Source organism: Stomoxys calcitrans, chromosome 4 (genome assembly GCF_963082655.1).
Source record: "Stomoxys calcitrans chromosome 4, idStoCalc2.1, whole genome shotgun sequence".
Lineage (NCBI taxonomy): Eukaryota > Metazoa > Arthropoda > Insecta > Diptera > Muscidae > Stomoxys > Stomoxys calcitrans.
The window spans coordinates 60,489,819-60,511,673 of record NC_081555.1 but is presented as its reverse complement, the minus strand read 5'-3'; the positions used below and the strand labels follow the sequence as shown (position 1 = coordinate 60,511,673).

Below are 21,855 nucleotides of genomic sequence, written 5' to 3'. Positions count from 1 at the left end.
GAATGTGAGACTTCCAATTAAGTTTCCTGTGCAAAATCACAACTAAGTATTTGACTTTCTCAGATATCGAAATCGTCTTATCCACCTTCGTCTTCCTAGTGAACGGGCATATTTCAGTCTTTTCTGGGTTAACATTGAGACCTTTGGGTCTAGCCCAGTCATATGCCATATGCAAGACCCTTTCGGCCCTTCTGCATAGCTCGTTCGGATCCTTAGCCCTTAGAAGTATTATAACGTCGTCTGTGTAGCAGACGGGTTCAAATCCCCCCTTAGTCAGCATCCGTAATAGGTCATTAATGGTGGTCACCCATAGGAGTGGCGATAAAATGCCCCCCTGTTTATTTATTTATTTATTTATTTATTTATTTGGTTTCACATACAACAAGATTTAAAATCTTATAATTACAGTATGTGATTAGAATCGTTATTCTAACAAAAGGGATCATTAAGTTCGGCTTTAATTTTAATTACATTAGCAATAAAAATCAATAATCAATAATCAATAATCAATAATTCATTAACAATAATTAATTGAGAGGAAGAATAGGAAAAACAAATCACTTAATTTATAGGCTTTGAAAGTATTTTGTAAGATTTTGTTTGAACTTATTTGCGTCGCCATTAAGTTGTATTGATGATGGGAGGGAGTTCCAAAGACGGGTAACGGTGAAGAAAAATTGCCACTCCGATACCAGCAATTTATGGCGCATTGGTACAATTAAAATCCTTCTGTTGGTGGCGTGCCTTGTGCCACTTTCTCCCATGGGACACACAATTTATCCACCTGTTCCTTAGCATATGGTTTATCCAGTCTCTAAGGACCGGGTTCACCCGGTACTGGTCTAAGGATTAGATCAGTGTGTCGGTCCGCACAATGCCAAAAACCCCCTCGATGTCAATGCATACCGCCAGAGTGTACGTTTTGGCATCGAAGGATTCTTCTATTTTATGCACAACCTCGTGCAGGGCAATCTCCACCGACCTTCTCTTGACATAGGTATGCTGTTTGTATTATAGAAGTTCGCTGAATGTCCTACTCTTTATCATGGTGTCCACAACACGTTCCATGATTTTGAGTAGAAAGGACGTAAGGCTTATGGGTCTGTAGACCTTTGGCGTCGCATAACTTACCTTGCCGGGCTTGGGTATAAACACCACCCTTGCCTCCAGCCAGGCTTTCGGGGTATATGTAAGTCCTAGGCACGCTATGAAAATATTGGCCAGATGAGGTGCCAGATGGTCTCCCTCTTTCTGTAGTAACGCCGGAAATATTCCATCAGGTCCGGGTGACTTAAATAGTTTGAAGCCCCTCAATGAATCCTTCACCATAAGTTCCGTAATTATAAACCTTCGATCAACGTCATTATTCCAAGATTCCGGTGTTTCCGTAAGTGCCGTCGTATCCTGTGAAAAACGCGTTTTCATCAAAAGCCTCAACATGTCTCTACTCTCAATTCCATGTCGTCTATTAAGGTTCTAGTTTGGACATGGGTTTTTGAGAGAAACTTTTTTATCTTGGCGGCGTCATTAACGCTATCGACCTGTTAGCAGACAAGCTTCCAGGAGGCACGTTTTGACGCTCTGTTAATCTTATTGTATCCCTTGAGCCGTGTGTAACACATCCCAATAAACTTCTGATTTTTTATGACGTGCTATGTTAAATATCTGCGAACATCTTTCCCAATATTGCGAATCTCCTCGGTCATCCAGGGTTTTTCTTGGGCTGATTTCCTTTCCCGAAGAGAACAACTATCTTCGAAGAATCCCACCAGTGTAGTCGCAATCCTGTTGACATTTTCGTCAATGTCTTCTATGCTTGGACAATCTAAATTATCTTGCCCAAGTCTTCTTCTGAGTACCTCACCGAATTTTGTCCAGTTGGTTTTAAACTTATTCCGGAAGCTTATCGGGTTCGGCGCTGGCCGTGCTATTCTAAACCTAATGTATCAATGGTCAGAGAAAGAGTGTTCCATGGAAACCCTCCAATCCTGAACGTCATCGATTAGATTTTCCGAACATATCGTCACATCTAAAACCTTCTCCCTAAGGTAGTGCTATTACCAATATTTAGTGTTATTATTGCGTTATTATAGTGTTATCTTTGCGCATCGCTTCGAGCACATAAAGGCGACACTGGGACGACTAAATAAAATGTCGCCAAAGTAGGCCTGAGGATAAACATAGCAAAGACCAAATTGATGAGGATAGAAATATCAAATCTGACACCGCTCACTATAAACGTCCATATTATTGAAGACGTTGACAACTTTTCCTATCTTGGCAGAAAAATTACAAAGGACGGAGGATCAGAGGCAGACATCCGCGTACGTATCAACAAGACTAGAAGAGCCTTTCTCAACTCAACAAAGTTTGGAGATGAAGTGACGTCTCACATAATCCAAAAGTGAGGATCTTCAACAGTAGTGAGAAATTTATTTTATTATTACAACTTGCAGCTTGACACAAGCGACTACCCGTAAAGTCCAAGTTTTCAACAAATACTTCGAATTTTATGTATTTCAAATGAAGAATTGCAAATAAGTACTAACACTTCCCCTGTCGATGTAGAAATCAGTAAGAGAAAATGGACTTGGTTGGGTCATATCCTACGCGGACCGCGCGTGTATAGCGAGAAATGTCCTAGACTGGAATCCGCAAGGAAAGCGAAGGAGGGGACGCCCGAAAAACACATGGATCCGCTGTACGAAAAGAGACTTGGAATTAACCCATATATCGTGGAATCAAGCCAAGGCTTGGCCAACGCCTTGGAGAGAGCTTGTTGATGCCCTATGTTCACACTGAACAGTTTACCATTTTTTATCATTGTAATATATTGAATATACTCCAATTGTAAATAAAGGACATATATGTAGTATATATCGACCGTTTCGCTGTTACATAGGGTTATATGCGCATTCGTCGCCCACGCTCTTAACTCGGGCTGCGTCGACCCGAAAGGCTTCGAGTTAACCAAGTTTATTGACGGCAGTTCTCTTACCTTCACTGCCAAATCGTCTGCTTTCTCATTCCCTATTACTCCGCAATAGCAAGGGAATCCTATGGCAGCTGGTTGTACGTACCGGAATGACCCGATGCATTCGTTCATCGGCAAGTGCTGCCACGTCAGTGTACAACACACTGCTACAACAACAGCAACCCAAATGATACGGATCGTGCCATCCTCAGAGAAGGCGATTATCTCTTCTAACATTCCAAGACTGTTCTTGATCTCACCGTCCTGGTTGTTATTGCCCTTATGGACTGTTTACTTTCCGTAAATATGTTCATACTCGACATCCTCGTGTGAAAACCACATCACGCATTCCGTAATCGCAGGACCGTATTATCGTCCGCAGTCTAATATAGATCTCAGTCCGTGAGTTCTCAAGGTAGACCCCGAGACCCACTCTGTCCCCTATCTTTGATCCATCCGGGTAACATGATCTCCCAGATAACAGTGCCTCGAACTTGACCTCAAGTGTAGTCTCAGGTATCCGATCGGAATCTCTGTATGTCTATGGGTCGGATATCTCATATTCTCATCGCTCCGCCGATGCCAAGACAATATGTTATCTGAACCTGTTGAATTATACTTACTTTGCACTTTTTCTCCATCGCAGTCCACCGAACTACTAAGGCGTAAGTATCGGTCTAATCACGCCTGTAGAGCCAGTGGACTTTCCTCGGATTCAGGCCCCACTTCGAGCCAATGTGATATTTCTAATTCAGTTTCCTGTCCTAGATCACACCTATGTATTTGACCTTGTCAGATATCGAAATCGTTCTACTGGCGAAACGTGGTGCGTCAAATTGGCCCACATCGTCTTCATCGTGAGCAGGCAGATTTCAGTCTTCTCTAGGTTAACATTGAGAGCACCAAGTCTAACCCAGTCGTGTGCCATCTGCAAGACCCTTTAGGCCCTTCTGCATAGGTGATTCGGATCCTTGTCCCTTAGCAGGCGGGTTCAATTCCTTCTCACCCAGCCTTGTGCCACTTTTTTCCTCATATTTATGTCATGGGACACACAATTTATCCACCTGTTCATTAGCATATCAACTACAATCATTTAAGTGACAATCGGGCGATATATATACAATGGTGGAAAAAATAATATGGAAATAGTCTCTATGAATAATATTCAACAATTAAAATATAAGAAAATATGTATACATCAATGGATAGACTATTATCACAGATTTTTCGTTAAACTGTTGATTTCAGAAGGGTGAACTTATATTGAATATAGAATCTCGTTTAATTCACATACGCTTGATATGGTGAAATCTCCGGGAAAGTCAATGTGAAAAACGTAATAGGGAAATTATTAAAATATTGACTGCTAAAGCTGCCATTACACGATTAGACATGTCATATGTAATTTCTAGGATAGCAATTCTGAAAGTTTTACACATCGTGTAAACTCGTACGAATAATTTTATATGCCAAATGGATTTTGAAATAAATATGCAACTCTTTCAATTAAATCAAATTTTATTTCATCAAATATACATGTAGACACATGCCTATAAAATAAAGTACAATACGTATGAGAAAAATGCCGATTAGACTGCGCTCTATTCATTTATGACGTACATAATACAAGTCGTTTTTATATAGATTTTGAAATAAATATGCAACTCTTTCGATTAAATCAAATTTTATTTCATCGACTAAACATGTAGTATGGGAATACATGCCGATTAGAGTGCACTCTATTCGATTATGACGTACATGAGACAAATCTTGTGAATAAAGAAAGTGGCAGTTCATATCGTATGACATGTCTATAGATAAATATCACAGTTTGCGGAACTGTATGTTCGTACGTGTGTATATAAATATAAAAATTTAATGTAAATCACATGTTTAGACTCAATCATCAAAGAAAAGTATGAAAAACGAATAGTGCTGTGCTCATGGTAAGTATTTGGAAATACATTACGATATAATAAAAACAAAGTTGTGTAAAAATTGCATTTTGCAAAATAATATAATTGCGATATTTTTCTTTTCTCATCCACGATCAGAAAAACATTTCAGCGGTAGTTTTTCCCTCCTAATGCTGGCAGCATTTGTGAGATACTATGCCATGTAAAAACTTCTCCAAAGAGGTGTCGCACTGCAGCACACCGTTCGAACTCGTCTAAATAAAACAAGGTTCCTTATCATTGAGTTTTTCGAGTTTTGTTTCAATGTCCAACATCTTCAGTTTGGTCTATAATTTAACCATCAATTGTCTTACAAACGAACAACGCTTGCAAATTATTGAATTTAATTATTAAAATGTAAGCAGAGCACGAAAGTTCATCGTGTTCAAATTGTGTACAAGAACGAAGCTCATTTTGGCTCAATGGGTACGTAAATATAAGCAAAATCGTCGATTTTAGAGTGAAGATCAGCCAAAATCATTGCAAGAGCTACCAATGCATCCAGAAAAAGTCAGTTTTGTGTGTTTTATGGGCTGGTGGCATCATTGGACCGTACTTCTTGAAAGATGATGCGAATCGTAACGTAACTATGAATGGAGATCGTGGCGTGAGGTGATATTCAACTTTTTTTTTGCCCAAAATGCAAGAGCTTAACTTTTCTTAGTTTCAACAAGACGGTGCCACAGCCACACAGCACGCGTAACAATGGACTAATTGAGAGGCGAGTTCGGTGAACATTAGATAGATTAAAGCTCATGTCTCACCAGACTTGCCCGCTCCAATTGACGCATTGAAAGATTTAACGCCTTTAGACTAATTCTCCTCCCCATCACATACAAGATACTCTCGAGCGTACTGTGTGAAAGATTAAAACCTAAAAATGAGATAATTGGGCCCTATCAATGCGGCTTTAAACGTGGTAAGACGAGAAGGACAAATCAACACCTACCATCTCTTTGTTGACTACAAAGCCGCCTTCGATACTCCTTTACGTTCAAAGGTATTTCAAGCCATGACTGAGTTTGGTATCCCTGCAAAATTAATAAGACTCTGCAGGATGGCACTTGCTGATACGCGTTCCTCAGTAAGAATACGAAAGAATCTCCCCGAGCCATTTAATACCAAACGAGGTTCCAGAATAGGAGACAACCTATCGTGTGATCTCTTTAATATTCTGCTGGAGAAGATTATACGAGATGCAGATGTAAATATATATGGCCCACTAATCACAAGAGAACACATGCTATTCGCCTATGCCGACGACATCGATATCATAGGTCGGTCACCGGAAGTAGTAACTGCAGCCTTTGAAAGAATCGAAAGAGAGTCAGTAAAAATGGGTCTGGCAGTAAATGGAGATAAGACGAAATGGATGGTTTCAACGCCCAAAAAGCCTTGCACAACCGAGCAGATAAAGAAAATGGAGAAAGTTGGGAATCACAACTTTGAGACAGTCAGTAACTTTATCTACACCACCAGTTTTGAGATAAAGCGAATAATAATACTGGCAAACAGATGCTACTTTGGACTAAGTAAGCAGTTTAGGAACAATGCCACCTCTCGACAGACGAAAATTACACTATATAAGACACTGATACTTCCCGTGCTGTTATTTGGTTCTGAAGCATGGGTACTTGTAAAAGCCGATGGGGCAGTGCTTGGAGTATTTGCACTGAAAATTTGAAATAGATGGACCAGTTTGCGTAAACGGAGAATATAGACGACGTATGAACCAAGAACTTTATGAGCTGTATGACGACGATAGCATAGTTACACGCATCAAAATACAACGGCTGCGTTGGCTAGGTCATGTTGTCAGAATAGATGAAGAAACTCCAGCAAAGAAGTCTTTTGAAGGCAAACACGGTGGTACACGCAAACCGGGAAGACCAAAAGCCCGATGAAAAGATCAAGTTGTGGGAGACGCCTCGGAACTTGTTGTCAGAGATTTTAGAATGAGCGCAGAAGATCGAGGCGCTTGAAACGCTATTCTACGTTCGGCTAGTGGAACAAATATTCTGTCATAGCCAATTAAAGTAAGTAAAGTAAGACTATTTGTTTGGCCATGTTAAAGCTTATGTCTATTCAGACATGCCCGCTTCAAATGACGCATTGGAAAAAAACATTGAAGAATTTATTTGTGAGATACATACCGGCCGAAATGTTGGAAAGAGTATGCCAAAATTGGACTAAGCTGATGGACCATTTGAGGCGCAGTCACGGTCAACATTTGCATGAAAAAATCTTCAAACATTAAATTATATGAACCGTACTATAGATTCAAATGAAGATTTCATGCATTTTTCTAGATCTTTTTTTTTTTTGAAAAACTTTCCAATAGTTAAAAAAAACCATACTTTACATGCAATCCCACTTTCCTAAGCACTTTTATTGTGGATATGTTATATAGTTTTTATTTACGCTGTTGGTACCACCATAACTCATTTCCCCCTATTTTTTACTTAAATGGGTAGTACATATAGAGGTTCCATAGACGTTACTAAGAGCTTAGTTGGTATATTAGCCAGGCAGAAACGGGGTTTAACGATTTGACATATCAATTCACAAAGTTTGGTGAACAAGACAAGAGTTCAGGCATATTTTTGAAAAGTCTGGTATCGACATTGTATGTCTCTCTAAGACATGGCTCCATTCATCTATTCCAGATAGGAATACATTGCGTGAACTCTGTTATACCAGCTCACTACACCACGACATCGAATAGTTTTTTTGTTTTATACCTAGTTGCAAAGCTAAACAATGTTCTATTGTATGATCAACTATGTGCACCCTGCTACTCTAAATATGTCCTTGTATTTATGATGTATAATGCCGTAACTGCAAAAACACCGCAACGAACTCAATACCACAACTTCCAGAAAATTAACTATTTTACTCTTGAGTGCGAATTACTGAAAATTAATTGGAGCTTACAAATTTTTAAGTTTCTTCCGTTCAACCGATAGATGTATAACAAAGCTGCGTGAGAATAAAATCAAACCCAGTTGGACTGGATAATCTACACCCACCATTTATAAAATCTACATTACCTTGCATTCTGCAATACATCACACACCTCTTCAACTCAATATTAACGACCAGCAAATTCCAGTCAAAAGTGATACCAGTTCCTAAATCCATTCTTTCATCAATCCTAACTTTTCTTTCCAAGACCTTTGAGAATATTACAAATAACCAAATCTGCAATTATCTAAGTGACTTCCGCCTCCTATCGAGTAAGCAATCTGGGATAGATCAAAACATAGCTGCATTACAGCCTTAATTGATGCTGCGGAAGACATAAGATCCAATATGGATGCTGTAGTGAAATTCAGTAAAGTGTTTTAACGAAAATCGTTTAGTTAAAAGACGATAACAGAAAAGTTAACGAATTTGGTATTCAGAAGCCACTTTTAACGATAATCGACATTGTTAAAATCAGTTGTTTTCGCGAACGAATAGAAATTCGTTAACTTTTGTTTGGTGTTTACTTTAATGAAATAAATATTTACGATGGCTTTAGAGTACTTTTCTATTATGTATACAATCAATTAATGAGCGTGGTAACATATGTTTCTTAATTTAAAAAAAAATGTCCGCAAAAGTTTTATATGACTAAATTGGTATTGATAGCACTTTTCCCAAATAATTTCGTACATTCTACAATATTAATATTTGTGATGTTTTTAAATTAATAAAAATGGAGTTTCAGGCTATGAGAAGAATTATTTTTTATTTTTGTCGATTCCACTATGTGTTTTTGGCTTTTTTTTTTGTGGAGTTGCCAGAAAGTAAAAATAGATAACGATTTCTGTTAACGAGGATTTAGAGAATGACTTAATCGTTAGTCCAACGATTTTTTGTCGACATATTAAACTAAACGATGTTCGCTATAAGTTATAGAATTGCGGTATTGGATTAATTATATGTTTAGTTCTTTTGGACCACTCTAAGACCTTTCACTGCGTCAATCATGACATGCTGTGCATAAAATTAAAACTTCAATTTCTCCACTTCTGCAGTTACACTGATTTCCAGCTATTTTCGTAAACGCCAACAGTCGCTTATTATAGAAAACATAATATCTAACATTTTTCAAGTTTTCTGTGTCATTAAATTTTACAATTTTAGTTTGTTTCTCTTTCGATGCGAGCTCAATGATCGAAGATTGCAAATGGAAAAGGAAAGCCAAAGATAGCAACAAACACCAACCACTATGTTTGTTTCTCTTTCGAGACCAGCTCAATGATCGAAGATTGCAAATGGAAAAGGTAAGCCAAAGATAGCAACACACACCAACCACTATGGGACGAGTTTCGTCATTGGTTAGAAGACTTTTCAACCATATTAGGTGTGATGGCTTCAAGGGCCGTGCGTTGGTATGTTGTATTTGAATCGTATTAATTGCAAAAAGGCATCTATGATACAATTACCACCTTAACCACGCTCAACAACCCTGTCTATTAGCTGTACTTTTTCCCAATGCATATGTTTTTGTGTAATGACAGACTTTCTTTCTGCGGCAATTACATTTCTTCCGTACTAACCCATTACAACTAAAATGAGGTATACAAGGTTCGATACTGGGTCCTCTGTTATTTTCGCTGTACAGTAACGACCTGCCGTCCCGGCTTAAACATTTTAACATTCACGTATATGCAGATGATGTGCAACTTTATCATAGTTGTCCTAAATCTCAAGCGTCTCGAGGTTTATCTGAGATTAATGAGGATTTAGAAGCTATTAATATTTGGGATGCGGAAAATAGGCTTCAATTAAATCCAAAAAATTCCCACCGTACCCAAAACATCGATTATGCTTATTGATAAAGTAAAAAATCTTGGCGTAATAAATCCCTTACTTGGACTGACCATATAGTCGGTGTCACAGCGAAAATTTTTGGCATGCTCCGCATACTTTATCAAACGCAATCGTGTACTCCAAAGCATATACGACTCCTCCTGGCAAAATCATACCATTGTAACTTCGCATACTATAATGATAAGATTTTTGTATTTTTTTTGCATGTGAAAAAAATAAAATAAATCAAATAGTTTTGTAAATATCAAGGGATACACAGTTTTTAGATCCGACAGGGAACATTATTGTTTTTTAGCAGTGTGTTGTACACTGAGGCGGCAGCCCTTGCCGATGAAAGAATAAATCGGGTCAATCCGGTACGTACAACCGGCTGCCACGATGACAATCCCATGGAGGGGGTGTGGGAATATTTGCAAAAACACGCTGAATGCAAAGTTTCATATAAGGTCCTTTATTGGTGTCCAGATAGAACATATATTTATTAAATTGAAATCCTTTGGCCGGAGAATGTTAATCAGATGTGTTAATAGGTTTAATAACAACACTGATCTTACCCATCTTAGCGAGATATTAGGGAATGTTACGTTGTGATGTCATTATCAATGGGGACTTAAATTCACTGGTTGATCCTTCGTTGGTGGACAACATGTTTTCACTTGGCCTTGTTGCTACGAATGACACCAACCCAACCCATTTTTCCACAACGGTGAACACACTCCTTGATAGTCTTATATAACAGCCTTGATAGGGCTGATGATGAGCGGAGACATGCAGTACTCGTACTAAACTCCGGCTGTCTCGCAGACCTCAACACGTCGGAAGGAGTGTATCCTACGGATTCAACAAGTTGAAACTGAAGGTTTATAGAAGCGGTTGGTTGGGAATCAGGAGACGAGTCAGCAGTTGTTGTTGAACACTTGCCTGGGGAAATATCGACGGTTAGTTTGTTTTTACATTTTAATTTAATTTTGTTCTTTCTTTTTAATTTTGTTCTTTGTTCTTGAATGTATATTATAAGCATAATTTTTTCTTGTCAATCGTACAAAACTTTTTCTTCAACAAAACATTTTCTTGTATTACCCTAAACATTTTAATTTGTTGAAAGTTATCTGGTTATGGGCCCAGATATGGCGGAAGAGATATTCGCACTGCATTTGTTCGAGGGTCGGAATTACGATAGTTGGAAGTTTAGATTGGAAACGGGTTTGAACGAACACGATCTGTTGAAACTGATACAGAAAGATTTCACAGAACTTGTTCGACAACTGATATCGTCGGGAGCTACGTTGGAAAAGTTGGATACCATTTGTTTGCTACTTCTTACTTTGCCGGAATCTTACAACAACGTGATAACAGCAATTGAAAGATTGAACCCGGATAGTCTTGAAATGGACTTTGTCAAAAATCGTTTGCTTGAAGAGGAAAGAAAACGTATGTGTTCTACCAATGAACATCCATTGGAAGAAAGTGTTGCTATGAAAGTTTCATTTAAATTCAAATGCCATTATTGCGGCAAAATTGGACACAAAAAGAAAAACTGTTTCAAATTTAAACGAGATTAATCTGAGAAATCGTGAAACGCGGCAAATTCCGATTTGTGCTGTAAAGCTGACGAAGAATGCTATAGAAGTCAAGTGAACAGCAATATGAAATGGATAGTTGATTCCGGAGCCAGGGATCACATGGCCAATGATGAGAGATGTTTATTCGAGTTGCACAAGCTAGATAATCCAGTAATTATTGGTGTTGCAAAGGAGGGTGTAAGTATTGTAGCCGAAAAATCTGGAACAATTGTTGGATACGTCAAAGTGAATGGGAAGTTTTCAAGGTGTTCAATAAAAAATGTTTTACTTTGCTTTAAAGCCGTATTTGAAAACAAATGAGTGAAAATTTTAAAGTGCATACTTTGATGTTGGAGTGTGATAGGCAAATAATGAATTTCAACTGAATTATGAAAATGCAAATGCCAATTATAAATAAAAAACCCAATAAATAAAAAACCCTTTTGCGAATCATGTGTTTTCGGAAAGCAACACAGATTGCCTTTTAAAGGTAAGAAAGACAAGGAATATTCTCTTAGACCTTTGCAGCAGATTCATAGCGATGTATGTGGACCCTTACCACCAAATTCCTGGGATGGAAAGAAGTATATTGTAACAATCATAGATACACACAGTAAAGTGCGAATAGTCCACTTTACTTGTGTTTATATAATGGCTAATAAATCAGAAGTTTTAACATATTTTAAAAACTACAAGGTAATGGCTGAAAATTTGCATGGCACTAAAATTTCAAAATTGAAGTGATATAACGGCGGTGAATATTCATCGAATGCATTTAAGGATTTTTGTAGAAATTCTGGGATTACAATACAATATACTCATGCTTACACACCTGAACAGAATGGAAAATCTGAAAGGATTGAATTGATTAATTGAAAAAGTGGTGTTCCAAAATATTTGTGGTCTGAAGCAATATGCTGTGCTAATTATGTTACAAACAGAAGTTCAACCAGCTCTTTTTCATCCAACAAAACTCCTGCTGAAGTCTGGTCCGGAAATAAGCCTAACTTGTCAAACTTGAGTGTTTGGCTGTGCTGCATATTCCCATATTCTAAAAGCTCATCGAACGAAACTGGATATGAAATCGAGGAAACTACTTATGATTGGTTGTAGTGGAAATGGCTACCGTTTATGGGATACAGCTAGAAGGAAGCTAGTTCTGTCAAGAGATGTTTTATTTAATGAGACCGAGATTATTAATCCGCTGTCTGTAAGAAAGGATGTATCTGTAGTACTAGAGAAGTCGTATAAGGAAAATGAAAATAGCCTGGAACAAAGTACTGGGACTGAAGAAATATTCGAAGAAACAGTTAATTTCCCGGAAGAACAAAATATGTTGGAAAATGGCGATATAGATCCATTTGTGCTTAATGAAAGCACAGAACTAACTGTAGAACTGCGAAGAAGTACAATAACAATAAATCCCCCTAGACGATTTCAATATATGACTTTGGTTTTAAGTGCAGAACAATTTGTATCAGAAGTTCCTACTAAATACGAAGATGTTGAAAACTGTGTTGATGCTAATGAGTGGTATGCTGCCATTAATTCAGAATTAAATTCTTTGACCAAGAACAACACATGGGAATTAGTTCAACGTCCAAAGGCAAAAAGTGTCGTAATTCCAAATGTGTATTTCGGCGAAAGTTGGATGCAAACGGGAATCCAGGTGAATACAAAGCACGAGTTGTTGCTAGAGGATTTACTCAGTGTCAAGGTTTTGACTACAATGAGACCTATTCTCCTGTGGCTAGAATTGGTACTTTCCGTATTTTATTAGCAGTCGCGAATAAAATGAAATATATCATACATCACATGGATGGACGGATGAATGGATATCTACGAGAGGAAATATACATGGATCCACCGAAAGGTCTTGAATGTGAATCAAATGTTGTGTGTAAACTTAACCGTTCCCTGTATGGATTAAAGCAATCACCTAGAATGTGAAATTAAAGATTTTCTTTATATTATCAATATAATATATTTACTGCTTTATGTAGACGATCTTCTTATTGTTGGCAACAACATGATAGCAATTCAAGACTTAAAATTACAGCTAAAATCGGAATTTGAAATGAAGGATATGGTAGACATTGACGTCTATTTGGGAATTAAAGTACGTAAAAATATTGAAGAATCCACAATTGAAATGACTCAAAAGGGTTTCATATTGTATCTATTAAAGAAGTTTGGAATGGAAAAATGTAAAAATGCAGATACTCCACTGGAGCCTAAATTGTCCTTACCTAATGATATCAATGAGAAAACTCAACTCACTAAAGAACCTTACAAAGAATTGATTGGCTGTTTAATGTATTTGATACTTTCTTCGCGGCCTGATATACATAAGTGTCAGTGAAAACTATTTAAGCCGTTTTCAAAATTGTGCTACAGATTGCAACTGGAGTCATTTGAAAAGAATTCTTCGGTTTCTAAAGAAGACCAAAGATATGAAGTTTTTTTATGGAAAATCTGTTGCATATTGCGACGCAGATTGGGAAAACGATACCGATGATAGAAAATCTTTGAGTGGTTATTTAATAAAATTATTTGGATCTACGGTTTCATGGTCTACTAAGAAACAACCAACGGGTCCACTTTCTTCGACCGAGGCAGAATACATAGCCCTTTGTATTACAGCTAGTGAAATTATGTATCTACTGAAATTATTGCAGGATTTGAACATAACTATTGATTTGCCTATAACTATTTACGAAGATAATATGTCTTGCATAAAGATCGCGGAATAGCCTAAAGAACAATCAACGAATGAAACATTGATATGAAATATCATTTTCTCCGAGATCTGGTTCAAGATAAGATAATGAACATTATTTACAAATCAAGTAAGGAACAAGTCGCAGATTTCTTAACAAAGTCTTTGACAAAAATTCTTTTTGAAATATTTAAAGATAGTGTTGGATTTATTTAATTGAATGGGGGTGTTAGTATATGCAATTAAATAATTGTGGTATTGATACTTTGTTTTTACATTTTAATTTAATCAAGTATGCTTTGTTTTTGAATGTATATTAGAAGCATAATTTTTTTTTTTTCTTGACAGTCGTACAAAACTTTTTCTTCAATAAAAACCTTTTCTTGTATTACCCTACACATTTTAATTTGTTGAAAGTTATCTTCGACCACATCGCTAAGGTCTGGCTGAAAATCCCCCTGCCACAGTCGAAACAGTGGGGGAAGGCATCGAAACGGGACCCGACAAGCCCTGTGTCGGTAGGTCATCCGGTTGGACTGGGCTCAAGGTATGCGCCGGAGTGGAAGGACGGAACTCAAAAAGTACTTCGACAGCAGCAGCTTTTGAAGCATCTAAGGAGGAATCGTCCACACTGCAAGTGTCCAGCGTCCTGAGGAAGAGTGGTTCCACTGTTTTCTCACCTGCCACTGGATGCGTTAGGAAGCTCATCATCACTAAATACCCTCCTGATGAAATCGGATTTGGCGTGGTTCTTATCCAGGACCCATGGGTGTGTGGAGGAATGGTTCGTAGACTAAGAATTCCGGGATTTTAACTACTCAAGGGTACGAGGAATGGGAGACACAGAGCCTGTATTCTTGCAAAGACTAGTCTAAATGTTTTTATTCTTCCGTCGCTAAGCACTGAAGATTCTCTTCAACAGAGCGAAAGCCGCAAGAGCACCAGACGATTGGGATATCTATAAGGTTAAGCTAAAAAAATAAAAGGGCGAGCTGAGAAAGGCTCAGCACAAATCCTGGGTGGAACTCTGTAGCTCCGTGGAGGATACATCTGAAGCCTCTAGGCTAAGGAAGATTCTGTTCTCGAGAACTATTACGGTGGAGTATATTCAGAAGTCAGAGAATGTATGGACAATGTCTCCAACGGACAACGTGGCGCCAGAAGAGGATGTCACTGGCACGCATTTATCGGGATGTCACTGGCACGCATTTACCGCCCAGAAGCCTTAAGGTAGATCTACACGATCTAGAGCGTGAGGTTCAGCGCTACAAGAGAGAACCTTTAGATCAAGCGGCATATCAAGCGGGTCCAAACAACATTCATGCACCCCAAGTACTGTCAGCAAGTGACTTAAGGACATTGTATCTACTTTTGACTATCGCAAATTGCTGTGGCATGTGGGAAGAATGTGTAAGAGCTGTTAAATGTGACGCCTAGTATTTTGGGACACTTGATGGTCGGAATCATTTCTCCATCGACCATCACACTCAGCTCAGTATTTGGTGGTAGAAATCTTCAGATTTATTGCAGCGAAATAGGCAAGTTCGTTGAGGTAGACGTTCAACCCATCGCAGATGTAAACAATTGGTGGGGGGCCTGATGCCATGATCGTACAATCGTCCGCATATGATACGATCTCTATGCCGTCTGGAGTTGGTGGAATGGATGATAGGTAGAGGTTAAACAGTGCCGGAGATATCACCCCACCTTTGGGAACTCCCTGTTTGACTCTACGGTGCTTCGACTTCTTATCCCTAAATTCCACAAATGACTGGCGACCACACAGATAATTCGCGACCCACCGTTTCAGGCCGAAATCTCTCTATTACGAATTGTGCATCTTTTTATTGAACGGGGATTTTTAATTTTAAGAACGCGAGGGTTTCAATCTCAATGTATATACAAGTGACATTACTTCCATTAAATACGAGATGAAATTTCATTCGATACGAAAGCGCACTCGATCACGTATGCTGTAATTCGGCCACTGGCTGGAGGGACGTGTTGGCGACGTCCTCAAATAGTTCGGCATGGCTGACCGTATCGAATGCCTTCGATAGGTCCAGTGCCACAAGGACCGTCCTTTCACATGGCCAGGGCTGATTGAAGCCACGGCAAATATGTGCGGTGATGGCATGCAAAGCAGTTGTTTCAGTAGCGGGATCACTCTGCCCATTTTCCAGACATCGGGAACTATCAGTGTTTAAAGACAGGTTGAGAACAGTAGTAAGGTACTCAACTCCAGGAAAATCAAGATTCTTCAACATCAATGTAGAGATTCCGCCGGGGCCCAACGCCTTGAATGATTTGGCGCCACGAATGACATTCGTAACATCGCCCACGGTAAATTGTGATAGTTTTCCATCGGCTTGGAGACCACGGATACGGCGAATGGGTCTCTCCCTGCCCGCTTATTTCCGTTGACTACTCTGTTTATTCCCAGATTCAGCTCACTTATTCTGGGGTTAGTGGGGTTCATTCAACGAATCCCATCACGCTCGTCTGCGAGTCCACCTACTGTTGAACACTCAACCGGATCCAAAGGATGGCTTGTTGGGCTTTGGAGTGTACTCTAGTGTTGGAATGGCTAAGGTATAATAACCGTCATAAAGACGGTTGGCATAAATATATTTTCAGACAGCCATTAAATCCCTAGAGAACGTATTTCTGAACTCAAAAACCGCCCTCGACTGTCGCAGATCTCTCAACGAGATGGATGAACAGTTCGACATGTAAGCTAAATTTTCAGGTCCAGGCCCGAAGGACAACGAATGATAGATGGTCACAAAGAGGGGGCTGTGAGCATTCCAAAACTATGTGGCCTAATCTAGACTTGACTCGGAAAACATGCTGACCAGTAACGACTTTTGCAGAAGTCGTGAGGACATCGAAGGAGAAGAGACTATAGAACACCTTCTGTGTGTGTGTCCCGCACTGGCAGTCAGAAGGAGTTTTCATTTCATTTTGAACCTATCTGATTTAGCGGATGTGAACACTCGCAAGTTGTTGGGCTTTTTAAAGAGATCTGGATAGTTCAATGGTAGGAACTAGAAGGCATCTTCCTTCTTCTGTTCCTGTGGTATCAATGGACGAAAACGTCTAGTGAGTCTGAGTGAGGGCAGAATGCCACTTAAACCCAACCTAGCCTAACTAGAATGGGCAGTATGATTTAATTTCCATTGATCAGCAACTTGAGTTTCTTCAAGGTAATATACTTGAACTATACAATTCAACAGTTCCTGTGGTGGCCAGGAGAATCACTTCGAACAGTAATCCCTAGTTTAATTTTTTGGTAAAGATATGCATAAAAGCTAGGGATAGGGCCTATGCCAGATGGAAGCTATAAGACACCTGAACCGCATGATGAATTTTGCTCCGCAAGAAGGAAGTTGGCCAAGACTGTGTATTATATGGGTCGTTTCAGTTCTTCCATGATTATTGAATGGAAAGGGTGAGTATTTTTTGCGTTGGAGAATGTAAAGGCTTTTCTTTTTCCCATGGCGATGTAGATGAACTAATTGAAATGTTTACCAATGGAGTGGATCCGAAGTTTTTTCGAAAAATCCTTCCTCGCCTTTTACCATACCTTAGCTACTTTTTCAATGTAATAATTACGTCCAGTACCTATTCGTCACTATTGAATGAATCTTACAATGTAGATTGTACAAGTCCCGAAATCTAATATGGAATTTCGTCCCATATCCATTTTGTGTGGGTGTGAAAAATGTAATTCGATTCCTTTTGAATATGAGGGATTTACAGTTTTTGCACAATATTATTGTTAAACAAGTCCTATGAATCTATTTCAAAGGATACAATTCGTAAGATCCAATAGAGGTAGGAAAATAATACCCCTGAGACGGATAAAAATGGTTTCAGAATGTCAATTTTTCACTGGTGCTATACGTCAATGGAATACACCACCACGTGATTTGCAGATTACCAGCAACGTAGATAAATTGAAAAAACTCTTCAAAACTTACTACCTCAATTAGGGCTACATGATTTCTCTTTTACTTGTGATCATAGCATATATCTCAAAAAGTTAGTTTTCTTACATTACTTTTAATCATGCAATGCAAATTTGCTCATGAACATTCCACTAAGGAACTGAGGCAAACTTCTCACATATCACTGAGTGGTGTCCAATCTTTGAGGAGAAGTTTTAACACTCACAAATGCTACCAGTATTAATCATACAATTGATAATAATCTGTCTATGTAAATATTTTCCTACTGTTACAAAATTATTACTAATATTTAAGTTAAATTTTTTTTCTTTTTAATTATATTTGTTTTTAATTGGCTTTTTATATCAATATTTCATTTACATGCAAATATGTGGTTTTCCTGGATTATACCAAATGTTATTTATTTCATAATGTAATTTGAGGCGGCTGCATCTGCCGGAACTTAATTGAGCCAGAACTACTCTGGTTTGCCCGGGGGAGGTCAATTTCTTCAGATGCAATGGGAGGCGGTCGTTCTCCAAGGACTACATCAACCCAGTAGCCTTTTACCGCATCTGCCACCATGTATGTATGAATGTTGTCTAGACCTGATTCATATGACATTTGATCTAGAGGTTCTCTCTTGTAGCGCTGAACCTCACGGTCTAGATCATGTAGATCTGGTCCGTGGATATCTATGATGATTTGGATGGCCTCTGCTACAACAGCCCAAAAGGCATTGCTTGGTCAGCATGTAGTTATGTCTTCGAACTGGTAGGATCTGAGTCTACTGATGGAGGTGGTCCACATGAGAACTGAGGAGACAGCCCGTCGCAGTTCAGAGGGCGGCATTCTGACAGATCAGAATATTATTCCACTGCGTGTCACAGAGCTGACGAGACCACACTGACGCTGCATAACTTACCACAGATCGGCCAATTGCTTTTACGTGGTCAACAAGGTTTCTTTCTCTACCCCCAAGTGCTGCCGGCAAGTGACTTGAGGACCTTGTTTCTACTTTTGACTTTATCGCAAGTTGCTGTGGCATGTGAGAAGAATGTGTAAGAGCTGTCAAATGATACACTTCCTGGCACTGGCCTGGTAATATTGGGGCTGTGATGCTACTGTTGCGTATATTGCCGCAAGGGAGAGGTCGGGGGTCACATAGTCCGACGACGACGACGCTTGTGACCCACTGCTGGCTCTGTTCGCACAGTACCTTGCAACTTTTTAAGAATACTCGCAGTGAATTCGAAACAATTATTAATGATCTCGTCGCCTTAATGGAAAAATTTGCAAGATACAAAACAGTATTTGAAAATGCATCATGCCTGGAGAATTTTCTGCAATCACTCAACGATTCAATGAATTGAATCCTAATATAAACGCAGTTCCATCTAATATTGAAATTTCAATGGAGCAGCAACCATCAACCAGTTTAGTCGCCGATTACACGAGACTTAATACTCAGCCGCCTTCTGGCCTATTGGCTCCATCGAATACAGCTGCTTCATCAAGTGCTGTTAGTGTCTCTGCCTTACCGTCTGGAACAACAACATTTTACACTCCACAAGCTACACCCAAACTACCAACTACGACTCCTAAACCACTAAAAGTTGCCCCGAATAAGAAAGCGATTTTTGCAGCCAAATTCGCTGCTGAAACTTCCACTGATGACATGTTATTTTATTTAAAATCAAAGATTGACATTGATGTCGAATTGAGTGTTTACAAATTTAAGTACCATGGAAGGCGTACCAAAGCTTCTTTCCGAATCATTGTTCCAGAAGACATTTTTGAAGTCGTTATAAAACCAGATTTTTGGCCCGCTAAGGCATTTATCCGAGAATATATCTTTAAGGATACCCCTCGATCTGATGTTGTTTACCTCCCACTAATTCTAACTCTAAAATTATGCCAAAAAACTGAATTTATCATTTGCTGCTGATCACATATCTCTAGTATATCAAAATGTTAGAGGGTTAAATACAAAACTATCGTCTCTTTACTCAGATAGCTTTATTTTCGATTATCATATCATGGCTTTTACTGAAACTTGGCTTCAGAATAAGGTATACGATTCTGAAATACTACATTCCAAATATCAAATATATAGGCGTGATCGGAACGATAAAATGAAAAAATCTGGCGGTGGTGTGCTAATAGCGGTCTCCACTGAATTTTCTCCTGAAGAAATAATAGTGGAATCTTCCTTGGATATTGAATTTGTAGGCGTAAAAATATTTTTAAAAAATGTTTCAATATTTATTTCATGTTCTTACGTCCCACTCTCTTCATGTGAGGATATTTATTTAAAATACGTATCTGCAATCCAATCAGCATTTCAGTCGTCTCAACCAAGAGACACATTGATTGCCCTTGGTGATTTTAATCTTCCTCAAATTAACTGGATTCATTCGTCCGAGTCAAATGATTTAACACCCGTGATACCAAATGGCATTTCCGATGAATGTATCGGCATATTGTTAATTTTTGGTCTTTTTCAAATTAATTTTATAAACAATTCAATTTCTAAATTACTTGATCTTGTTTTCGTTAATCAACCATCTGAGCTATTTTTAAGTTCTAATGATCCGGTTGTAAGTCCTGAGGATGATATCATCCGACACTCAAATAACTTATACCCTATCCCACTATTAAATTTAAAAGAGATGTAGCAATTGAAAATGTGTACTGTTTTGCTAAAACTAATTACATCAAACTGAACTCACTACTCTCATCTGTTCATTGGAATGAAATTTTCAGATCTAAAGATATCAATGAAATGATTTCAACTTTTTATACTGTGCTACTTGACTTTATTTCTCAATCTGTCCCTAAACTACTTTTTGCAACGCATCTGGTCCTCCATGGAATACAATCAATCTTTCTAGGCTGAAGAACAAGAAGAATAAATTATATAAAAGGTTAAAACGCACAGGGTCAACGTCTGACTTTTCGATGTATTCATTAACAAGATGCGAATATAATAAAAAAAAAACAAATCGGCGTATGGTAGTTATTTGAATAAAATTAGGAATCAATTGAAATCAAATCCTAAATCCTTCTACAAGTTTGTGAATTCAAAGCGCCGTTGTAATAGTTTACCGAACTTTCTTAGATATAAAGCTAATGTAGCTGATAACGATTCAGGCATTGCCGACATCTTTGCTGACTTTTTTAGCACTTCCTACTCAAATAATTATTATGATTTATGTGGAACATATCCATACACAATTAACAATTCAGCTTTTATAGCCGTGTCTAGGATTGGCGAAAAAGTAGTACTTGAAAATTTAAGGTCACTGAAGATAACTTTTAATCCCGGTCCAGATGGAATTCCATCGAACTTTTTAAAGCATTGCGCTCTCGAACTTTCGTATCCGTTTTGTACACTTTTTAACAGTTTATTAAAGCATGGATATCTGCCGGAATTGTGGAAGCAATCTTATATAAGACCGTTTTTTAAAGCCAGAAAATGCAATGAGATGTCTAATTACAGGGGCATTTCAATTTTGAATGCTATTCCAAAGCTATTAAAGAAAATTCTAACTGACACTATTTCCCATCAAGTCTCTTCTATATTGTCGAATAGAAATCGACGATAACAAATATTTTAGAATTTATTTGTTTGGTCAACGATGGCTTTAGGGAACGCTACCAAACGGATACTATATATACCGATTTTAGTAAAGCATTTGATAAAGTCAACCACAACCTTCTGTTAAGGAAAATATATCTTATTGGTTTCAGTCCATCTTTACTAAAGTTGATCAGATCTTATTGGACTGGACGTACTCAAAGAGTTAAATTTGGTACTGAAGCTTCCAAATCAATTGTTGTCTCTTCAGGTGTTCCACAGGGTAGCCACCTT

At 38.4% G+C, this 21,855-nt stretch overlaps 2 protein-coding genes and 1 long non-coding RNA gene across 4 annotated transcripts in view; 1 reads left to right on the top strand and 2 right to left on the bottom strand.

Moving 5' to 3' along the window:
- LOC106094050 (protein YIPF5) overlaps positions 1-21,855 on the bottom strand; it is a 52,773-nt gene that overhangs the window by 25,225 nt on the left and 5,693 nt on the right. The window lies entirely within an intron of this gene.
- Positions 10,179-11,243, bottom strand: LOC131997275 (uncharacterized). The gene is made up of 2 exons (XR_009398169.1): positions 10,305-11,243; positions 10,179-10,244 (listed from the first exon to the last, which is right to left on the bottom strand). It is a non-coding gene; the product is annotated as an uncharacterized LOC131997275 (long non-coding RNA).
- On the top strand, positions 15,716-20,129 carry LOC131997271 (uncharacterized). Of its 2 annotated transcripts, XR_009398160.1 has the most exons (3): positions 15,716-17,482; positions 18,425-18,566; positions 18,631-20,129. XR_009398160.1 is itself a non-coding variant. In XM_059367951.1 (2 exons), the coding sequence occupies exon 2, from the start codon at positions 19,309-19,311 to the stop codon at positions 19,927-19,929; it is 621 nt and encodes a 206-aa protein (XP_059223934.1). In that variant the 5' UTR covers positions 18,398-18,566; positions 18,631-19,308; the 3' UTR covers positions 19,930-20,129. The 2 variants fall into 2 exon arrangements, 1 of the variants encoding a protein (XP_059223934.1); XM_059367951.1 differs by lacking the exon at positions 15,716-17,482 and having other exon boundaries at positions 18,398-18,566.